The sequence below is a fragment of the Nomascus leucogenys genome, chromosome 17, assembly GCF_006542625.1.
Source record: "Nomascus leucogenys isolate Asia chromosome 17, Asia_NLE_v1, whole genome shotgun sequence".
In the NCBI taxonomy this organism is placed as follows: Eukaryota; Metazoa; Chordata; class Mammalia; order Primates; family Hylobatidae; genus Nomascus; species Nomascus leucogenys.
Genome location: NC_044397.1, coordinates 34,995,343 through 35,016,714, shown reverse-complemented (window position 1 = coordinate 35,016,714; position 21,372 = coordinate 34,995,343). Strand labels below are relative to the sequence as shown.

The following is a 21,372-nucleotide window of genomic DNA, read 5'->3' as shown; positions in this document are numbered from 1 at the left end:
CAGGGCCTCGGGGGTTGGGGTCGGGGCCAGGCAGCCTCACAATGGTCTAGAACTCTCCCTCACTGTAGGTTCTCACCTACTTCGACTCCTCTCCCTGTCCCAGGGAGGGGAGAAAAGGTCTGGGATTTGTTGCCAAGAGGGGCTTTCCCCAGGATTTCCTAGTTCTTTCTTTACTGCTGTGCTTGAAGCTCACAGGAGACCCCTCAAGAGGTGGTCACTGGCCCACAGCCCACCCTGTCCCCCACCCGCCACCCCCACTGTACCAAATGCTAGCTCTGCCCTTTCCTCTGTGTTTTTCCCATCAAGAGAGATGGTTGTGGTCATGAAGTTCTTCCGATGGGTTAGACGGGCTTGGCAAAGGATTATTTCCTGGGTGAGTTTCCGAGACCACTCTGTCCTCGTGATGCGCTGGGGTGAGGGCATGGGTCGCAGCAGCCCCTTACTGCGTGGGTTCCCTCCCTTCCTGGCCTCCTGTGGCCAAACAAGATGGAGTGGGGAGGAAGGAAAGGACAGCTAGGGAGGGGCTGGAGGAGAAGGAAGAGAGGCCAGGAAACTCATTGCTCCATTCCTTTTGTGCCTTTTTTTCTGTGGATGGTGTTGTCTCTGCCCTGCTCCTCTCTCCTGTCTCTCCTCTCTGTGTCTTGGTTCTCAGATTTTCTTCTGGAGGCAGAAAACTAAACCAACCATCTCAGGACACCCTGACTCCAAGAAACACTCATTGAAGAAGATGGAGAAGACTCTCCAGGTGGCTGAGACTTTGAGGTTGGTCGAGCCCCCAAAAGAGGCTAAGCCCAGGTTGGGTGAGTCCCCTGAGCTGGCAGATCCCTGCGTGTTGGCCAAGACTACAGAGGGGACCAAGGTGGAACTGGGCCAACAGGGCCGATCCCTGCTGCAGCTGCCGAGGACGGCCATCAAGTCTGTCTCCACACTCATGGTCTCTGCCCTGCAGAGCGGCTGGCAAGTGTGCAGCTGGAAGGTCAGCACCATCCCAACACCCCCTCCCTCTTTCCCCAGGCCCTAGTGACTCACCCCTCCCTCCAATTACTTGTTCAACAATTGTTTCCTGGCCTGGTGCAGTGACTCACACCCGTAATCCCAGCACTTTGGGAGGCTGAGATAGGAGGATCACTTGAGCTCAGGAGTTCGAGACCAGGCTGGGCAACATAGCAAGACCCTGTCTCTTAAAATATCTTTTTCTTTTTCTTTTTCTTTCTTTCTTTCTTTTTTTTTTTTTTTTCCTGAGACAGAGTCTCCCTCTGTCGCCCAGGCTGGAGTGCAGTGGTGTGATCTCGGCTCACTGCAACCTCCACCCCCCCGGGTTTAAGCGATTCTCCTGGCTCAGCCTCCCGAGTAGCTGGGACTACAGGCATGCACTCCCACGCCTGGCTAATTTTTGCATTTTTAGTAGAGACAGGGTTTCATCACGAGGCCAAGCTGGTCTCGAACTCCTGGCCTCAAGTGATCCACCTGCCTCAGCCTCCCAAAGTGCTGGGATTACAGGCATGAGCCACTACACCCAGCAAATGTTTTCTTTATTAGCCAGGCATGGTGGCTCATGCCTGTAGTCCCAGCACTTTGGGAGGCTGAGGCAGGAGGATCACTTGAGGCCAGGAGTTCAAGGCCAGCCTGGGCAACAAAGCGAGACCCCATTTCTACAAAAAAGTTAAAAATTAGCCAGGTAGGCCGGGTGCGGTGGCTCACGCTTGTAATCCCAGCACTTTGGGAGGCCGAGGTGGGCGGATCACGAGGTCAGGAGATTGAGACCACGGTGAAACCCCGTCTCTACTAAAAATACAAAAAAAAAAAAAATTAGCCGGGCGTGGTGGGGGGCGCCTGTAGTCCCAGCTACTTGGAGAGGCTGAGGCAGGAGAATGGCGTGAACCCGGGAGACGGAGCTTGCAGTGAGCCGAGATCGTGCCACTGCACTCCAGCCTGGGCAACAGAGCAAGACTCCATCTCAAAAAAAAAATAATGAAAATAAAAAATATTTCCTATGCGTCCACCAAATGCCAGGTACTGAAGATACAACACTGAACAAGACTTGCAGACTTGAGGGGCTACAGATGAGATAATAGGCATTGCTAGTTCAGTATCCACACATTGTTGAGTGTGACGTCGTCAAGGGGGCTGTAGGACCCCAGGAGAGAGGCATGCTATCCAGACCTAAGGAGTCAGGCGAGGCCTTCCTTTTTTTTTTTTTTGAGACGGAGTCTGCCGCCCAGGTTGGAGTGCAGTGGCGGGATCTCGGCTCACTGCAAGCTCCGCCTCCTGGGTTCACGCCGTTCTCCTGCCCCAGCCTCCTGAGTAGCTGGGACTACAGGCACCCGCCACCACGCCGGGCTAAATTTTTTTTGTATTTTTAGTAGAGGCGGGGTTTCACCATGTTAACCAGGATGGTCAGGATGGTCTTGATCTCCTGACCTCGTGATCTGCCCGCCTCAGCCTCCCAAAGTGCTGGGATTACAGGTGTGAGCCACCGCGCCTGGCCAGGCAAGGCCTTCTTAACAAAAGTGAGGGTAAAGCTGAGGCCTGAAGGTGTTAGCTTGGCTTGAAAGGGTTTTTAGGGGAAGGTGGAGGGAGTGGGAGGGGTGTCCAGGGAGTAAGAATGGCAAATGTGTGGCCAGGCACAGTGGATCATGCCTTTAATCCCAACACTTTGGGAGGCCAAGGCAGGAGGACCATTTGAGCTCAGGAGTTTGAGACCAGCCTGGGAAACACGGTGAAACCCTCTCTCTACAAAAAATACAAAAATAAGCCAGGAATTGGTGGCTCACAGCTGTAGTCCCAGCTATTTGGGAGGCTGAAGTGGGAGGATTGCTGGAGACTGGGAAGCAGAGGTTGCAGTGAGCCGAGATCATGCCACTGAGGCAGGTGGATCACCTGAAATCAGGACCAGCCTGGCCAACATGGTGAAACCCTGTCTCTACTAAAAACAAAAAACAAAAATCAGCGGGATGTGGTGGTGCACCCTTGTAATCCCAGATACTTGGGAGGCTGAGGCAGGTGAATCACTTGATCCTGGGAAGCAGTGGTTGCAACGACCCGAGGTTGTGCCACTGCACTCCAGCCTGGGCAATAGAGTGAGAGTCTGTCTCAAACAAACAAAAAAGAATAGCAGATGTGTGCAGAGCTGGCCCAAGTAGTGTGGGCTGGCGTAGAACAATCCTGAAGCCAAAAGTCAGCTGGTAGAAGGCAGGACTGCCAAGTTGTGAGCTTTGGATTGGACCCTTAGAGCAATGGGAGCCCTTGAAGACATTTGAGTGGAGAAGTGACAAGATCAAATGTTGATTTTGAAAGCTCACCTGCACTCATATATGTGGGTAGGATTGTAAGCTTGTTCAGCCCAGCCTGGGCAACATAGGGAGACCCCATCTCTCCAAAAGTAAAAAAATTAGCCAGGCATGATGCATGCCTGTAGTCCCAGCTACTTGGGAGGCTAAGGTGAGAGGATCGCTGGGAGGTCAAGGCTGCAGTGAGCTATATTCGTGCCACTGCACTCCAACCCGGGTGACAGTGAGACACTCTCAAAAAAAAAAAAAAAAGGAAAAAAAGATAGCATAGCGACTCTGGAAAAGAGGATGGTCATTTCTCTCTCTCTTTTTTTTTTATGATGGAGTCTCACTCTGTCGCACAGGCTGGAGCGCAGTGGCATGATCTCGTTCACTGCAACCTCTGCCTCCCAGGTTCAAGCAATTATCCTGCTTCAGCCTCCCGAGTAGCTGGGATTACAGGCACTCACCACCATGTCTGACTAACTTTTGTATTTTTAGTAGAGACAGAGTTTCACCATATTGGACCAGGGTGGTCTCAAACTCTTAACTTCAGGCGATCCTCCCGCCTCAGACTCCCAAAGTACTGGGATTACAGGCGTGAGCCACAGTGCCTGGCCAAGAATGGTTATTTCTTATAAAACTAACCATGCAGTTACCATATGACCCAATAGTTGTACTCTTGGGCATTTATCCCAGATAAATAAAATCTTATGTTCACACAAAAATCTAAATGTGAGGCCAGGTGCAGTGGCTCACACCTGTAATCCTAACACTTTGGGAGGCTGAGGCCGGTGGGTCACAAGGTCAGGAGATCGAGACCATCCTGGCTAACACAGTGAAACCCCGTCTGTACTAAAAATACAAAAAATTAGTCGGGCATGGTGGCGGGCGCCTGTAGTCCCAGCTACTCGGGAGGCTGAGGCAGGAGAATGGCGTGAACCCGGGAGGCGGAGCTTGCAGTGAGCCGAGATTGCACCACTGCACTCCAGCCTGGGCGACAGAGCAAGACTCCGTCTAAAAAAAAAAAAATCTAAATGTGGATGTTCATAGCAGCTTGATTTGTGATAGCCAAAATCAACTCATGTCCTTCAGTAGGTGAATGGTTAAACTGTGATACCTTCAAACCCCAGAATACTACTCAGCAATAAGAAGGGACAAACTGGCCAGGGGCAGCGACACACCTGTGATCCTAGTACTTTGAAACACCAGGCGGAAGCATCGCTCGAGCCCAGGGTTTCGAGGCCAGCCTAGACAACATAGTGAGACCCCATATCTGCAAACAAACAAAACAAACACACAAATAAATAAAATTCTAAAAAGATAGAAAGGACAGGGCCGGGCGTGGTGGCTCATGCCTGTAATCCCAGCACTTTGGGAGGCCGAGGCAGGCATATCACCTGAGATCAGGAGTTCAAGACCAGCCTGGCCAACATGGTGAACCCCCATATCTACTAAAAATACAAAAAAAATTAGCTGGGCATAGTGGTAGACTACTCGGGAGGCTGAGGCAGAAGAATCGCTTGAACCCGGGAGGCGGAGGTTGCAGCAAGCTGAGATCATGCCACTGCACTCCAGCCTGGGCAACAAAAGCGAAACTCTGTTTAAAAAAAAAAAAGGCCGGGCACGGTGGCTCACACCTGTAATCCCAGCACTTTGGGAGGCCGAGGCAGGTGGATCTCTAGGTCAGGAAATCAAGACCATCCTGACTAACAGGATGAAAGCCCATCTCTACTAAAAAAAAAAAAAAAATACAAAAAAATTAGCCAGGCGTGGTGGCAGGTGCCTGTAGTCCCAGCTACTCGAGAGGCTGAGGCAGGAGAATGGCGTGAACTCGGGAGGCGGAGCTTGCAGTGAGCCGAGATTGTGCCACTACACTACAGCCCGGGTGACAGAGGGAGATTCCGTCTCAAAAAAAAAAGAAAAGAAAAAAAAGATAAAAAGGACAAACTATTGATACATGCAGTAACGTGGGTGTGAATCTTGAGGGAAATTTTTTGTTTTGTTTTGAGACGGAATTTCACTCTTGTTGCCCAGGCTGGAATGCAGTGGCGCAACCTTGGCTCACTGCAACTTCCGCCTCCCAGGTTCAAGCGATTCTCCTGCCTCAGCCTCCCCAGTAGATGGGACTACAGGCGCCCGGCCACCACACCCAGCTAATTGTTCGTATTTTTAGTAGAGATGGGGTTTCACCATGTTAGCCAGGCTGGTCTCAAACTCCTGACCTCAGATGATCCACACACCTTGGCCTCCCAAAGTGCTGGGATTACAGGCATGAGCCACCGGGTCCGGCCTCAAGGAAATTATACTGAGTGGAAACAACCAATCCTAAAAGGTTATATACTGAATGATTCTGTTTATATTATCTACCACTCTTGAAATAACAGAAGTCTAGAAATGGCAAACATATTAGTGGCTCAGTGGTTGCCAGGGGCCGCAGAGGTAGGGGGAGAAGAGTGTAGTTATAAAAGGACAACATGAGGGACACTTGCAATGATGCAAATGTTCTGTATCTTTTTTTGTTTTGTTTTCATTTTTTGCTTTCTCTTGTCTGATGGAAATGTTCTGTAGCTTTCTGTTTTGTTTTGTTTTTATGTTTTTGTTTTTTGTTTCTCCTGCCCGATGGAAATGTTCTGTACCTTGACTGTGGTAGTTGGATACATGAACCTGCACACTGGATAAAACTTGGTAAAATTATACACACACACACACACACACATACACCAGTGAGTACAACTGGGGAAATCTACATAAGAGCAGTAGATTGGATCAATGTCAATATCCTGACTATGATATAATAGTATAGATTTGCAAGATTTTCCTATGAGGGGAACTCAGTAAAGGGTGCACAGGATCTCTGATTTCTTCCAATTGCAGGTCAGTCAGTCTACAATGATCTCAAAACAAAACAAAACAAAAAAAAAGTTTAGGCCGAGCGTGGTGACTCACGCCTGTAATCTAAGCATTTTGGGAGGCTGAAGCAGGTGGATCACTTGAGTTCAGGAGTTCAAGACCAGCCTGGGCAAAACCGCACTTCTACAAAAAAAAAAAAAAAAAAAAAAAAAAAAAAAATATATATATATATATATATATATATATATATATATATGTTAGCTGGGCGTAGTGGTGCACAACTGTAGTCCCAGCTACTCAGGAGGCTGAAGTGGGAGCATCACTTGAACTTGGAAGATGGAGGTTGCAGTGAGCTGAGATTATGCTGCTGCACTCCAGCCTGGGTGACAGAGTGAGACCTTGTCTCAAAAAAAAAAAAAAAAAAGAAAGGCCAGACATGGTGGCTCACACCTGTAATCCCAGCACTTTGGGAGGCCGAGGCGGGCTGATCACTTGAGGTCAGGAGTTCGAGACCAGCCTGGCCAACATGGTGAAATCCTTTCTCTACTAAAACTACAAAAATTAGCTGGGCGTGATGGCGTGCACCTGTAATCCCAGCTACTCAGGAGCCTGAGGCAGGAGAATCACTTAAACCCAGGAGGCAGAGGTTGCAGTGAGCTGAGATCATGCCACTGTACTCCAGCCTGGGTGATAGAGCAAGACTCCATCTCAAAAAAAAAAAAAAAAGAAGAATAGAAATGATGGGCCAGGTGTGATGCCTCACACCTGTAATCCCAACACTTTGGGAAGCCAAAGCAGGAAGATCACTTGAGCCCAGGAGTTTGAGACCAGCCTGGGTGACATAGCAAGACCCCGTCTCATTAAAAAAAAAAAAAAAAAAGTATAGAGATGACAAACATTTAATGCAACCTGACGAGGCTTCCTGGAGGAGGTGATGTATAAGCGGCCTGATGGGAGAGGTGGAATCAGGTAGCCCTTTGCTGTTTATCTATGAGTTATTCTAGCAGCAGTTTCTCCCTAGATCCAGCTATTTACACGTGCACATCTTCTCTTTCTCTTACAGTCATCAGTGAGTTCTGTCTCAGTCAGCTCCCAAGTGAGGACTCAGTCACCTTTGAAGACGCCGGAGGCTGAGATGCTGTGGGAGGTGTACCTGGTGCTGTGGGCCGTTCGGAAACAGCTGCTCCAGCTGTACCGCAGGCAGGAGAGGCACAGACGGCACCATGTCCGATACCATGCTGCCCCCCGACCCAACCCGGCTCAGTCCCTGAAACTGGATGCCCAAAGTCCCCTCTAGGGGGGAACCTCAGACCCTTAGAGAGTCCCGACCTCACTCTTACCTGGGGTCCCATATCAGCCCCTTAAAATTATCAAAATATTGGGAAATAAATATCAGATAGTTCGAGTCAGTATGGAGTGTGTTTGTAGATGGCGGGAGGGGATGAGAGGAGTTTGGGTGGGTCAGGGAGAGACCCCTAAGGTGAGAGCCTAAATCCCAGTGGGGGTCACCTGTGGGTCTATTTGAGGGGAAGCATGGTCAGCAGGTTTCTGCTCTGGGTCCCACCCCCTTCTTGGGGCCGAAATGCCCGTTTGTAACTCCACCTTTCCTTATAAGGACAATAACAGCTGCCATTCACCAAGGATCCAGTCCCGCCAGCTGCTGTCCTTAGCAATCCTACAAGAAAGGTATTTAGGGTGGATTACGGGGCTTGTCCAAGGCTCAGCGAAGGAGGCCTTGCTGGAAACTGCCAGCTCCCAGGGGTAGCCCACCACCCTGCCTCTCTGGCGCTGAAGGGCTTTGCCGTGGGCTTGGCTGTGGAGAGTTGTGCGTCTGCAGACGCACATGGGGGCTGTGGGAGATGCATCCATCCGCTGTGAAGGAACTCCAGCCCGGCTGCCCACGCCTCACCAAGAGCTGAAACTACACCTCCAGGGGGCTCTACAGGGACCATGCTCACGGCGGGGCCGGGTGAAGGCTGCAGCCTAGGAGCTGGGTGAGGGATTTGGCCTGGCACCGTGGGAATAATGACCTGGAGGGAGGCTGTGGCAATTTGGAGGGAGGTTGGAGGGCGAGGGAGACAACAAGAAGGGAGACCCGGCAGCCTCAGGTCCCCTCTCGGAGTAGCCAAGCCACATGAAGGTGCAGAGGTGGCTCTCCAGGGAAAAGCAGGGCTGTTTCACAAAAGCAACAGCAAGGCCGGGCACGGTGACTCATGCCTATAATCCCAGCACTTTGGGAGACTTGAGGCAGGAGGATCGCTTGAGCTCAGGAGTTTGAGACCAGCCTGGGCAACACAGCAAGACCTTATCTCTTAAAACATCTTTTTCACATAGTGAAACCCCGTTTCTACTAAAAATGCAAAAAAGTAGCTGGGTGTGGTGGCATGTGCCTATAATCCCAGCTACTTGGGAGGCTGAGACAGGAGAGTCATTTGAACCCGGGAGGCAGAGGTTGCAATGAGGTGAGATTGCCCCACTGCACTCCAGCCTGGACAACAGAGTGAGACTCCATCTCAGAAAAAAAAAAAAAGAAAGAAAAAAGAAAGGTCATGTAGCTTTCATTCTGCACATGTTACACAGCAGGTGTTCAACACATGAGTTAAGTGACTTAACTGGGAATCAGTCCTGAGTGAAGCCTAAAGTCAAAGCCTGCTTTCAGGTTTTCAGGTGGGGCCTCAAAACAGACTAATATAGAGCAGCTCATGTCTGGAGCTTTCAATCGCCAATTATCCAACACGTCTCTATTTTGTGCCAGGAACCCTTCTAGGGGTGAATGGTGTTGGTGCGGGATCTGAGTCCCAGGAAGCCCTGAGATTTAATGGGTCATGAGGTTTGGAGTAGTACCTAGCTGTCTAACATCCAGGATCAGCCCCTCCGAGTCTTTAGAGATGAGCTCCTCATTGCTGGGGACTTGAGGTTTCAGTGAGAGGAGGGGAAGGGAGAGTAGGACGAAGCTGGGCCTCTGAGGGTCACTGGTAAAATAGCCTTGCAAGTAGCTACAGGCCCAGGAGCTCATCCAGGCTTGATGCTGTGGGCTTGTGGAAAGGAATACTGCTCTCGTTTGTCTTTGGCTTCTTCAGCTCTTGGGAATGGAAGGGAAATTAAGGAAGGTGGGCTCAGCCAGCAACCAAGGCATATCCCATCACTCTCTCCTTCCCCAGATCTGGAGCCCTGTCTGGGCTTGGCTGAGCAGGGACAGGCAGACTTGTGGGAGAGGAAGGAAAGGGGTGGGCAGAAGGAAGCTGCCTCTTGATGACAGGTTTTTTTTGTGTGTTTTTGAGATGGAGTCTCACTCTGTTGCCAAGGCTGGAGTGCAGTGGTGTGATCTCAGCTCATTGCAACCTCTGCCCGTGGGGTTCAAGTGATTCTCCTGCCTCAGCCTCTGGAGTAGCTGGGATTACAGGTGCCTGCCACCACACCCATGTAACCGTTTTTGTTTTTGAGACGGAGTCTCACTCTGTCACCCAGGCTGTAGTGCAGTGGCATGATCTCTGCTGACGGCAAGCTCCGCCTCCCGGGTTCACATCATTCTCCTGCCTCAGCCTCCTGAGTAGCTGGGATTACAGGTGCGTACCACCACACCCGGCTAATTTTTTTTGTATTTTTAGTAGAGAACGGGGTTTCACCATGTTAGCCAGGATCGTCTTGATCTCCTGATCTCGTGATCCGCCTGCCTCGGCCTCCCAAAGTGCTGGGATTACAGTCATGAAACATCGCGCCTGGCCACACCTGGCTAACTTTCGTATTTTTAGTAGAGACAGGGTCTCACTGTATTGTCCAGGCTGGTCATGCACTCCTGACCTCAGATGATCCACCCGTCTCAGCTCCCTGAACTGCTAGGATTACAGGCGTGAGCCACTGCACCCAGCCAGTGGTTTTTGTTTTTTAGAGATAGGGTCTGGCTCTGATGCCCAGGCTGGAGGGCAGTGGCACAATCATGGCTCACTGCAGCCTCCAACTACTGGACACAGGCGATCCTCCCACCACAGCCTCCCAAATAGCTGAAACTACAGGTGTGTGCCACCATGCCCAGCTAATTCTTTTTAAATTTTTTGTGGAGATGGGTTCTAGCTATGTTGCCCAGTCTGGTCTCAAACTCCTGGCCTCAAGCAATCCTCCTGCCTTGGCCTCCCAAAGTGCTGGGATTACAGGTGTGAACCACTGCACCCGGCTAGGAATGTCATTTTGGAGGTGATAAAGAATACCATGTGCGGGAAGTAGTAGGAGGAGCACTTGATGCAGAGTCAAGAGACCTTGGTCCTAGTCTCAATGTTGCTACTACTTTGCTTTGCGACTCTTATTTTTATTTTTTATTTATTTTTGAGACAGAGTCTCACTCAGTTGGCCAGACAGGAGGACAGTGGCACAATCATAGCTCACTGTAGCCTCCACCCCCTGGTCAATCCTCCCGCTTCTGCCTCCCAAAGGGCTGGGATCGCAGGCACTTGGTGACTTTTGAGAGTCACTTTCCTTCACTGAGCCTCGAGCTCCTTAAATAAAATGATGACTTGATGACTGGGCACGGCAGCTCACACCTGTAATCTCAGCACTTTGGGAGGCTGAGGTGGGTGGATCACCTGACATCAGGAGTTCAAGACCAGCATGGCCAACATGACAAAACCCTCTACTAAAAATATAAAAATTGGCTGGGCGTGGTGGCTCACGCCTGTAATCCCAGCACTTTGGGAGGCCGAGGTGGGCAGATCACAAGGTCAGGAGATCGAGACCATCCTGGCTAATACAGTGAAACCCCGTCTCTACTAAAAATACAAAAAATTAGCTGGGCATGGTGGCGGGCACCTGTAGTCCTAGCTACTTGGAAGGCTGAGGCAGGAGAATGGCGTGAACCCGGGAGGCGGAGCTTGCAGTGAGCCAAGATCGTGCCACTGCACTCTAGTCTGGGCAACAGAGTGAGACTCCGTCTCAAAAAAAGAAAAAAAAATTAGCTGGGCATGGTGGCATGCACCTGTAATCCCAGCTACTCGGGAGGCTGAGACAGGAGAATTGCTTGAACCCGGGAGGTGGAGGTTGCAGTGAGCCGAGATCACACTACTGCACTCCAGCCTGGGCGATAGAATCAGACTCTGTTCAAAAAATAAAAATAAAAATAACAAACTTCCTCAGGCTTCAGTGAGTGCTGAGTTAACCTGCAGAAACAAGGTAAGTCCCTGGGAGGTGCTAACTAGCAGTTGCTGGAGACAGAACCAGCCTAGCCTTTGGGCTCACGAAGACCAGGTTCAAATTCTGCCTTTCCTGGCTTTGTGACCTTCAGCAAGTGAATTAACCTGTCTGAATCTCTGTCTCAAAAGCAAGGTTCTGTCTCAAAAAAAAAAAAAAAAAAAGGAAAATAAATGAAATAGTTATTAGAGTGTGGTCCCGGACCAGAGCATCACATTCCCCAGAGAGTAGTAGAAATTCAAACTCCAGGCACTGCACCGCAGACCTACTGAATCAAAAACCCTGGGGTGGGGGCCAGCAATCTGTTTTAACATGCCTACTGAAGTTTGGGAATCACTGCCACACTGCATGGGAATGTAGACTGTTGGGATTCTGAAGCTTAGGACATATCACAATCTCCTGAGAGCTTGTTAAAAACACAGATTCCAGGCCGGGCGTGGTGGCTCACGCCTGTAATCCCAGCACTTTGGGAGGCTGAGGCAGGCGGATCACGAGTTCAGGAGATGGAGACCATTCTGGCTAACACAGTGAAACCCCGTCTCTACTAAAAATACGAAAAATTAGCCAGGTGTGGTGGCACATACCTGTAGTCCCAGCTACTTGGGAGGCTGAGGCAGGAGAATCGCTTGAACCCGGGAGGCGGAGGTTGTAGTGAGTGGAGATCACACCACTGCACTCCAGCCTGGTGACAGGGAGAGACTCCGTCTCGAAAAAATAAAACAAAAACAAAAACAAACAAACAAACAAACAAAAAAACACACGGATTCTAGGCCATGCACGGTGGTTCATGCCTGTAATGCCAGCACTTTGGGAGGCCAAGGCGGGTGGATCACCTGAGGTCAGTTCAAGACCAGCCTGGCCAACATGGTGAAACTCTGTCTCTACAAAAATACAAAAATTAGCTGGGCATGATGGCAGGTGCCTGTAATCTCAGCTACCTGGGAGGCTGAGGCAGGAGAATCTCTTGAACCTGGGAGGCAGAGGTTGCAGTGAGCCGAGATCGAGCCACTGCACTCCAGCCTGGGCAGCAGAGCGAGACTCCGTCTGAAAAAACAAACAAACAAACGAAAAAAAACCCCACAGATTCCGACTGGGTGTGGTGGCTCATGCCTGTAATCCTAGCATTTTGGGAGTCCAAGGTGGCAGGATTGCTTGAGCCCAGGAGTTTGAGGCCAGCCTGGGCTACATAGCCAGACCTCATCTCTATAAACAAACAAACAAAAAAGAAAAGTAGCTGCTGGTGGTGGTGGTATGTGCCTGTGGTCCCAGCTGCTCGGGAGGCTGAGGTGGAGGATTGCTTGAGCCCAGGAGTTTGAGGTTGCAGTGAACCGTGATGGTGCCACTGCACTCCAGCCTGGGCAACAGAGTGAGAGCCTGTCTCAAACCAGACAAGACAAAACAAAACAAAAACCAGATTTTTGGCCTCAAAGTCAGAAACTGAGGTGGGGCCTGGGAATCCTTTTTTTTTTTGAGATGGAGTCTCACTCTGTTGCCCAGGCTGGAGTGCAGTGGCACAATCTCGGCTCACTGTAACCTCTGCCTCCCGGGTTCAAGCGATTCACTTGCCTCAGCCTCCAGAGTAGCTGGGATTACAGGCGTGCACCACCACGCCCGGCTAATTTTTATATTTTTAGTAGAGACAGGGTTTCACCATGTTGGCCAGGGTGGTATCGAACTCCTGACCTCGGGTGATCTGACCGCCTCGGCCTCCCAAAGTGCTGGGATTACAGGCATGAGCCACCGCGCCCTGCTGGAATCGATATTTTAACCGGAGATGAGTTTTATTGGGGTGGGGGGTGCCCCGGAGGCTGCACTGCGGGGAGATCACAGAAGGCACCTTGGGGCATTGGAGACTCTGGCTTGGGGGACTGAGGACTCCCCTTGGGTGGAGGAGGGGAGATGCACCTGGAGAGAGGACACCTGGACACCTGCCCAATCCAGTGACGTCAGCCTCGTCCGCTGTCAGAAGGGGACGGGGCCTCGGGGGCGGAGTGTCTCCCGCCTCAGCCCTTGGTCTAGTCTGGCCACCTTCCCAGTCGGGTGGGTGCAGGTGGGGAGAAGCCTGGGTCGGGGGGCACCAAGCGCGGGTAAGACCTGTAGGAGGCCAGCTAGGGACGCCAGCTGGGGCCGGGTGGTCGGGCGTGGCGGCCGCGGCGAAGCTGGGGGACTTGAACAGCCTGTCTCATCTTCGTCCTGACCTCCAGGTGGCGCCGCCGTGCGCAGACCGCCGTTAGGCGGCGCGTCGCCCTTGGCCTCTGGGGAAGCCCCTACGGCCTAATAGGGGTGGTGGAGGAGCTGCTGGAGGGGCTCCAGGCCATAGCCGGGCACACAGAGACCTCCCTATGTCAGTCCCCGGAGACCCTGACTGCGGGCCTTGCCGCTCCTCCCAGCACCCCTGTGACATTAACCGATGGGGGAGCCGACATTAGCAGATGGATTCTTAAACACTAAAGGATCTCCTGAGCATAAAATGGGCACTGGTGACACTGCTTCCACGGGACGGTTAGTTTCTAGTGAAAACAACTTCTCCACTGCGCATGATGGCTCATGTCTGTAATCCTGACATTTCGGGAGGCCAAGGTAGGGAGAATTGCTTGAGCCCAGGAGTTCAAGACCAGCCTGGGCAATATAGTGAGACCCCCATCTCTCGCTTTTTTTTTTTTTTTTTTTTGAGACGGAGTCTTGCTCTGTCGCCCAGGCTGGAATGCAGTGGCGTGATCTCGGCTCATTGCAACCTCCACCTCCCAGGTTCAAGCGATTCTCGTGCCTCAGCCTCCCGAGTAGCTGAGATTACAGGTGTGTGCCACCACACCCAGCTCATTTTTTTTGTATTTTTAGTAGAGAGACGGGGTTTCACCATGTTGGCCAGGCTGGTCTGGAACTCCTGACCTTAAATAATCCACCTGCTTTGGCCTCCCAAAGTGCTGGGGTTACAGGCATGAGCCACTGTGCCCAACCATAAGACCCTATCTCTAAAAAAAAATAATTTTAGGCCAGGCGCGGTAGCTCACTCCTGTAATTCCAGCACTTTAGGAGGCCGAGGAGGGTGGATCACCTGAGATCAGGAGTTCGCGTCCAGCCTGGCCAACATGGTGAAACCCTGTCTGTACTAAAAATACAAAAATTAGTTGGGCATGGTGGTGGGCACCTGTAATCGCAGCTACTCAGGAGGCTGAGGCAGGAGAATCGCTTGAACCCGGGAGGCAGAGGTTACAGTGAGCCGAGATTGCGCCACTGCACTCTAGCCTGGGCAACAGAACAAGACTCCATCTCAAAAAAAAAAAAAAAAAAAAGAAAGGAAAAAAGAAAGAATAATTAAATTAACTGGCCATAGTGCCATGCACCTATAATTCCCAGCTACTTGGGAGGCTGAGGTGGGAGTATTGCTTGAGTCCAGGAGTTAGAGGCTGCAGTAAGCTGTGATTGCGTCTCTGCACTCCAGCCTGGTTAACAGAGCAAGACCTTGTCTCAAAACAAAACAAAATTCAACAAAACAAATCCTGCCTCATCCACTTCTGTGGCCAGGACACACTGGTGTGGAAACCCTCCTTCCCCACCAAATTCGCATCCTGCTCGGCCCCCCAGGTTCCACCTGCAGCCACTCTATCCTTCTAGCCCAGAACTAAACCAGCCTCCACCCCTTGTCATCCCTTTGTTTTCAGGATAACCTGAAATCCTAGCACTTTGGGAGTAATCCTAGCACTTTGGGAGTCCAAGGTGGCAGGATCGCTTGAGCCCAGGAGTTTTATGCCAGCCTGGGCTACATAGCCAGACCCCATCTCTACAAAGCACTCCCCTTGTGCCTTGGTCTTTCCTCAGCCTGGGGGCCAGTAGAAAAAGTGTAGAGCATTTCGAGGTTTTTCTCAGGTTGAAGGACTGGCAAGGTGTGTCTGTGGTAGTAACTTGTGGGGAAAGGACTGGGCCCTGATTCTCAGGGCTCTGCTCTGAGCCTAGGCTGTATTTTATTTAATTTTAATATTTATTTATTTGTTTGTTTTGTTTTGTTTTGTTTTTAGTTTTTTGAGAAGGAGTTTTGCTCTTGTTGCCCAGGCTGGAGTGCAGTGGCATGATATCAGCTCATTGCAACCTCTGCCTCCCAGGTTCAAGTGATTCTCCTGCCTCAGCCTCCCTAGTAGCTGCGATTACAGGCACCTGCCACCACACCCCTGCTAATTTTTGTATTTTTAGTGGAGACGGGGTTTCACTGTGTTGGCAAGGCTGGTCTCAAACTCCTGATCTCAGGTGATCCACCCGCCTTAGCCTCCCAAAGTGCTGGGATTACATGCATGAGCCACCGGGCCCGGCCTTATTTATTTTATTTATTTTTTTTGAGACAGAGTCTCACTCTGTTGTCCAGGCTGGAGTGCAGTGGTGAAATCTCGACTCACTGCAACCTCTGCCTCTCAGGTTCAAGCAATTCTCTGTCTCACCCTCCCGAGTAGCTGGGACTACAGGCGCACACCACCACACCTGGCTAATTTTTGTATTTTTAGTAGAGATGGGGTTTCACCATATTGGTCAGGCTGGTCTCGAACTCCTGACCTCAGGTGATCCACCCGCCTCTGCCTCCTGCGGTGCTGGGATTACAGGCGTGAGCCACCACGCCCGGCCATAATTTATTTTATTTTTGAGACAGCATCTTGCGTGTCACCCAGGCTGGAGTGCAGTGGTGCAATCACAGCTCCCTGCAACTTCTGCTTCCTGGGCTCAAGCGATCCTCCCGTCTCAGCCTCCCAAGCAGCTGGGACTACAGGCATGTGCCATCAAGCCCAGCTAATTTTCTGTATTTTTGGAAGAGATGGGGCTGGTCTCGAACTCCTGAGCTCAAGTGATCTGCCTGCCTCAGCCTCCCAAAGTGTTGGGATTAAAGGCGTGAGCCACCGTGCCTGGCCTTAAGCTTCTTTTCTTCTTTTTTTTTTTTCCCTTGAGATGGAATTTAGCTCTTGTTGCCCAGGCTGGAGTGCAATGGTGCGATCTCAGCTCACCACAACCTCCATCTCCCAGGTTCAAGCGATTCTCCTGCCTCAGCCTCCCAAGTAGCTGGGATTACAGGCATGTGCCACCACACTGGGCTAATTTTTTATTTTTAGTAGAGACGGGGTTTCTCCATGTTGGTCAGGCTGATCTTGAACTCCCGACCTCAGGTGATGTGCCTGTCTCGGCCTTCCAAAGTGCTGGGATTACAGGTGTGAGCCACCACGCCTGGCTCTTTTCTTCTTTTTTGAGACGGGGTCTCACTGTGTTGCCCAGGCTGGTCTTGAACTGCTGGCCTCAAGTGATCCTCCCAGGTCAGCCTCCCAAAGCATTGGGATAACAGGCGTGAGCCACCGCACTGGCCTCAGCCTAGTCTACAGTCTCCTGAAACTCACTGTCTAAGGCCTCAGTTTTTTTTGTTTGTTTGTTTGTTTTGAGACGGAGTCTTGCTCTGTTGCCAGGCTGGAGTGCCGTGGCGCGATCTTGGATCACTGCAACCTCCGCCTCCCGGGTTTACGCCATTCTCCTGCCTCAGCCTCCTGGGTAGCTGGGACCACAGGCGCCCGCCACCATGTCCGGCTAATTTTTTGGTATTTTTTAGTAGAGATGGGGTTTCACCATGTTAGCCAGGATGGTCTCGATCTCCTGACCTTGTGATCCACCCGCCTCAGCCTCCCAAAGTGCTGGGATTATAGGCCTGAGCCACTGCACCTGGCCATCCTGGCCTCAGCTTCTTGAGCATGCATGCTTCCTGGCTGCCATGGCAACCTGACACTTGGAGATCATGATGGATGACCAACTGTGTGGCCACCCCCTGGCCCTTATGAGGTCTGAGGCCACTGAATGGGCCTTGCTGGACATAGACCCTCCCCACCAGCTCCTTCACACAACAAGACCTCCCCTAACCATGGGTCCCCCATCTAGTTCCCCACACAGATGGACCCCGCTCCCATCCCAGGGCTTCTGACTCTCCATCTGTCTCACACCACCTGACCTCTCTCCTCCTGCCTCTGCCCTTGTTTCCCTTGGCAACTCTCTGGGCCTGCAGAGGCTCTCTCAGGGGAAGATAGTCCTTCATGACCAAATCCTTCCCTCATGGGTCCCCAGACCCTCTGATTCCAGTCCCCCAGAGATGGGGATACTGCCAAGGTGAAGGTTTCAGGGGAGACCCTCGGGGGACAGGGTAGTCTGGGCCTGAGGTTCAGCTGTGTTTGTTTCCTGTGACTGCTGAAATTGTACAGATTGCCACATACTACATCCTAGACCTCCTGAATTCTGATTTGGGGATCAGGAAGGAGGTTGCTGGGAAGCAGAGGTGACTCATGACCCAGGCTGGGGCCCCATCAGTGAGGTTAAGTTTCTTTTTTAAAGTTTAATTTAATTTACTTATTTTTGTAGAGACAGAGTCTCTCTATGTTGCCCAGGCTGGTTTCAAACTCCTGGCCTCAAGTGATCCTTCTTCCTTGGGCTCTCTAAGTGCTAGGATTACAGGTGTGAGCTATGGTACCCATTGCCCTCTAGAGGAAGGCAGGCCCAGCCTGCAATCCCAGCATTTTGGAAGGCCAGGTCGGAGGATTGCTTGAGCCCAGGAGTTTGAGACCAGCCCGGGTAACATGGCAAAACCCTGTCTCTAAAAAAAAAAAAAAAAAATTACCTGGGTGTGGTGGCATGTGCATTTAGTCCCAAGCTACTCAGGAGGCTGAGGTGGGAGGATTGCTTAATCCCCAGAGGTCAAGGCTGCAGTGAGCCATGATCATGCCACTGCACTCCAGCCTGGGTGACAGAGCGAGACCCTGTCTCCAAGAAAAAAGTAAAACTTAAAAAAAAAAATCTAGAAGAAGGCAAAGGGTCTGGAGGGCAGCGTGAGCAACACTCACCTGGTCAGTGAAGCTGAGCAAAACTGCCCTGCTCAGACCTGAACTGGCCTGAGACAGAGACAGAAAGGGGCAGACAGGCTGGGCACGGTGGCTCACACCTGTAATCCCAGGATTTTGGGAGGCTGAGGCAGGCGGATCACCTGAGATCAGGAGTTCGAGACCAGCCTGGCCAACTTGGCGAAACCCTGTCTCTAATAAAAATACACAAATTAGCCAGGTATGGTGGCGTACACCTATAGTCCCAGCTACTTGGGAGGCTGGGGCAGAAGAATCACTTGAACTGGGAAGCAGAGGTTGCAGTGAGCTGAGATTGTGCCACTGCACTCCAGCGCTCTAGCCTGGGAGACACAGTGAGACTCTGTCTCAAAAAAAAAAAAAGAAAAGAAAAGAAAGGGCAGTCTCAGACTCCCAGAGAGGAGAACAGCAAGTTTCTGTTCCACCTACTTCCTTCAAGGGCTTCCTCCAGGAAGCCTTCCCATCCTCCAGACTGAACTGACCCACCCTTCACGGAGCTGGAGCTGGTGTTTATTCTGTACAGGCTGCATGTAGTTTTGCATCCTCTTTCCTGGAGCCTGGGCTGGCCTGATGTTAGAGCTCATGCTGCACCCTGGGAGGGTGAAAGCTGGCCCCACTCAGAATTGTCCATGCCACTCCCAGGCCCCAGCAAATAGCAGGTGTTAGTGAGTGGGTGAGAGGCATGTCTTCTGCCTCCTGGGACTCTGAGCTTCCTAGAACTGGGGCCACATTTCCTGCCTTATCTGCTTTCTCCACTGAGCAGGGCTGGGGCTGGAGGGGGCACGTGTGGGGCCAGCCAGCAGGAGCCCGAGGCGAGAGGGTCTGAACCCCCTGCCTCAGAGCCTACCAGCAGAGAGACCAGGGGCCTTTCATGTCCCAGCATCCCCGACATCCCCCATCTGCTGCAGAAACAGTGAACACGGGAACAAGGCAGGATGTCCCAGAAGTCGTCCAGAGGTGGAGAGGACAGGCTGAGAGTCAAAGGTGGGGAGGGAGGAAGGACAGAGGTCAATGGCACACGTGCCATGATCTCATCAGCTCCTGAAAAACAATGACTCGACCTTCTGAGGGCCCCAAGTGAGCTCTGGCAACCACATGAGGCCAGTCATTTCCTCAGTGTTCAGATGAGGAAGGAGGGCTCTTAGAGGAAAGGGAATGATCCTCAGGTCACATGGTCAGTAGGCACTGGAGCTGGGACTGAAACCCAGGGAGACAGAGGAGAGACGGGCCAGGGCTGGGAGGAGGCAGAGAGGCAAGGGCTTCGGCCTCCCCATTTCCAAGCTTGGATTCCCAGCAGTCCATTCATATGTGAAAAAAATAGCTTTTTATTTATTTATTTGTTTAGAGACAGAGTCTCGCTTTTTGCCCAGGCTGGAGTGCCACGGTGTGATGGTAACTCACTGTAGCCTTGACCTGGGCTCAAGTGATCCTCCCACCTCAGCCTCCTGAGTAGCTGGGACTGTAAGTGTGCACCATCATGCCCAGATAATTTTTTAAATTTTTGGTAGAGATGAGGTCTTTCTATGTTGCCCAGCCTGGTCTCCAACTCCTGGGCTCAAGTGATCCTCCCGCCTTGGCCTTCCAAAGTACTGAGATTACAAGCATGAGCCATTGTGCCTGGCTCATCTATTTTTAGAGACAGGGTCTCACTCTGTCACCCAGACTGGAGTGAAGTGGCACAATCATATCTCAGTGCAGCCTCAAATTCCTGGGCTCAAGGGATCCTCCTGCCTCAGCCAACGAAGTAGCTGGAACTACAGGCATACACCACCATGCCTGGCTAACTTTAAACTTTTTTAAAAATGGGGTCTTGACCAGCCCAGGCTGGTCTTGAACTCCTGGGCTCAAGTGATCCTCCGGTCTCAGCCTCCTGAGTAGCTGGGACTACAGGTGCACCCCACCACACCTGGATGATTTTTTTGTGTTTTTATTGTGGAGACAGGGTTTCACCATCTTGCCCAGGCTGCTCTCAAATGCCTGTCCTCATGTGATCCTCCCACCTGGGCTTCCCAAAGGGCTGAGATTACAGGTGTGAGCCACTGCACCCGGCCTGATAGCAGAACCTGCTTTTCTTCTACCAGCCTCTCTTAGACTGTGGAAAAACCTCACACCAGCCTCTCCCTTCCCAATCCAGAGGCTTCCATGGAATCACTCTTCACCGCAAGACCCCCCAACATCTCCTGTGTGTCCAACCTCACTGAGTAACAGACCATCTGCTGCTTCCCCCGTCTGCATCCATCTCCCCAAGGTCCTGGGCATTGGTCCCCTGCTAAAGAGATCTGTCGGGACCTGCCTCCCAGAGTGAGGCCGGCGATTTCTGCATACATTTCCCCTATCCGTGGCTCCCTTTTCTGGGTTATGGCCCCATCTTCCGTGCCTCCACACCCTTTCTTTCTACCTTCAGCTGTCCCTGGGCTCTTTGGGGCCCCAACCACTGGCATCAATCAGCCTTCTATGCCCAGTGTGGACATCAAGGACATCTCGCCAGCAAGCTCAGGCCCTCAGCCCAACATTCTCCTCCTTGCTGTGCTCAGCTCCATTGAATTCTCCATCCTCCACCCCACCCTGCAAATCTGTTTATCTTTGCTTTTCTGGTTTCTTTCATTTTCCTCTGCCTCACCCAGATTCCGGACAAATTCTTATTTATTTATTTATTTATTTGAGATACAGTTGCTGGCGGCTCACTGTAACCTCTGCCTCCCAGGTTCAAGCGATTCTCATGCCTCAGCCTCCCGAGTAGCTGGGATTTGCAGGCATGTGCCAGCACGTGCAGCTAAAATCTTTTTTTTTTTTTTTGAGATGGAGTCTCGCTTTGTTGCCCAGGCTGGTGTGCAGTGACACAATCTGGGCTCACTGCGACCTCCACCTCTGGGGTTCAAGCGATCCTCCCACCTCAGCCTACCAAGTAGCTGGGATTACAGGCCTGGGCTACCACACATGGGTAATTTTTGTATTTTTAGTAGAGACGGGGTTTCAGCATGTTGGCCAGGCTGGTCTTGAACTCCTGACCTCAAGTGATCCACCTGCCTGGGCCTCCCAAAGTGCTGGGATTATAGGCATGAGCCACAACACCCGGCTTGGATTATGGACAAATTCTTCTGAATGAGACTGTGTCCCCTGCCTCCAACTTTTCTGCATCCCAGCGGCTGGCATCATCCCATGTCCCAGAGACCTCACACACACCTGATGGGGCTCATCCCAACCCT

The 21,372-nt window shown here is 51.5% G+C and overlaps 1 protein-coding gene across 1 annotated transcript; it reads left to right on the top strand.

Annotated features, from left to right (window-relative positions):
• The first annotated feature begins 70 nt into the window (after positions 1-70).
• C17H7orf61 (chromosome 17 C7orf61 homolog) lies at positions 71-7,532 on the top strand. Its single transcript, XM_003278096.3, has 3 exons — positions 71-373; positions 653-976; positions 7,186-7,532. Exons 1-3 carry the CDS (start codon positions 311-313, stop codon positions 7,417-7,419), a joined length of 621 nt encoding a protein of 206 aa, XP_003278144.1. The 5' UTR covers positions 71-310; the 3' UTR covers positions 7,420-7,532.
• The last annotated feature ends 13,840 nt before the right edge of the window (positions 7,533-21,372 follow it).

Bases quoted from the DNA above. Each gene is read 5' to 3' on its own strand.
- C17H7orf61 (XM_003278096.3), top strand. From the start codon at position 311: ATGGTTGTGGTCATGAAGTTCTTCCGATGGGTTAGACGGGCTTGGCAA. The intron at 374-652 runs GTGAGTTTCCGA...CTTGGTTCTCAG, and splicing joins GGCAAAGGATTATTTCCTGG to ATTTTCTTCTGGAGGCAGAA. The intron at 977-7,185 runs GTCAGCACCATC...TTTCTCTTACAG, and splicing joins GGCAAGTGTGCAGCTGGAAG to TCATCAGTGAGTTCTGTCTC.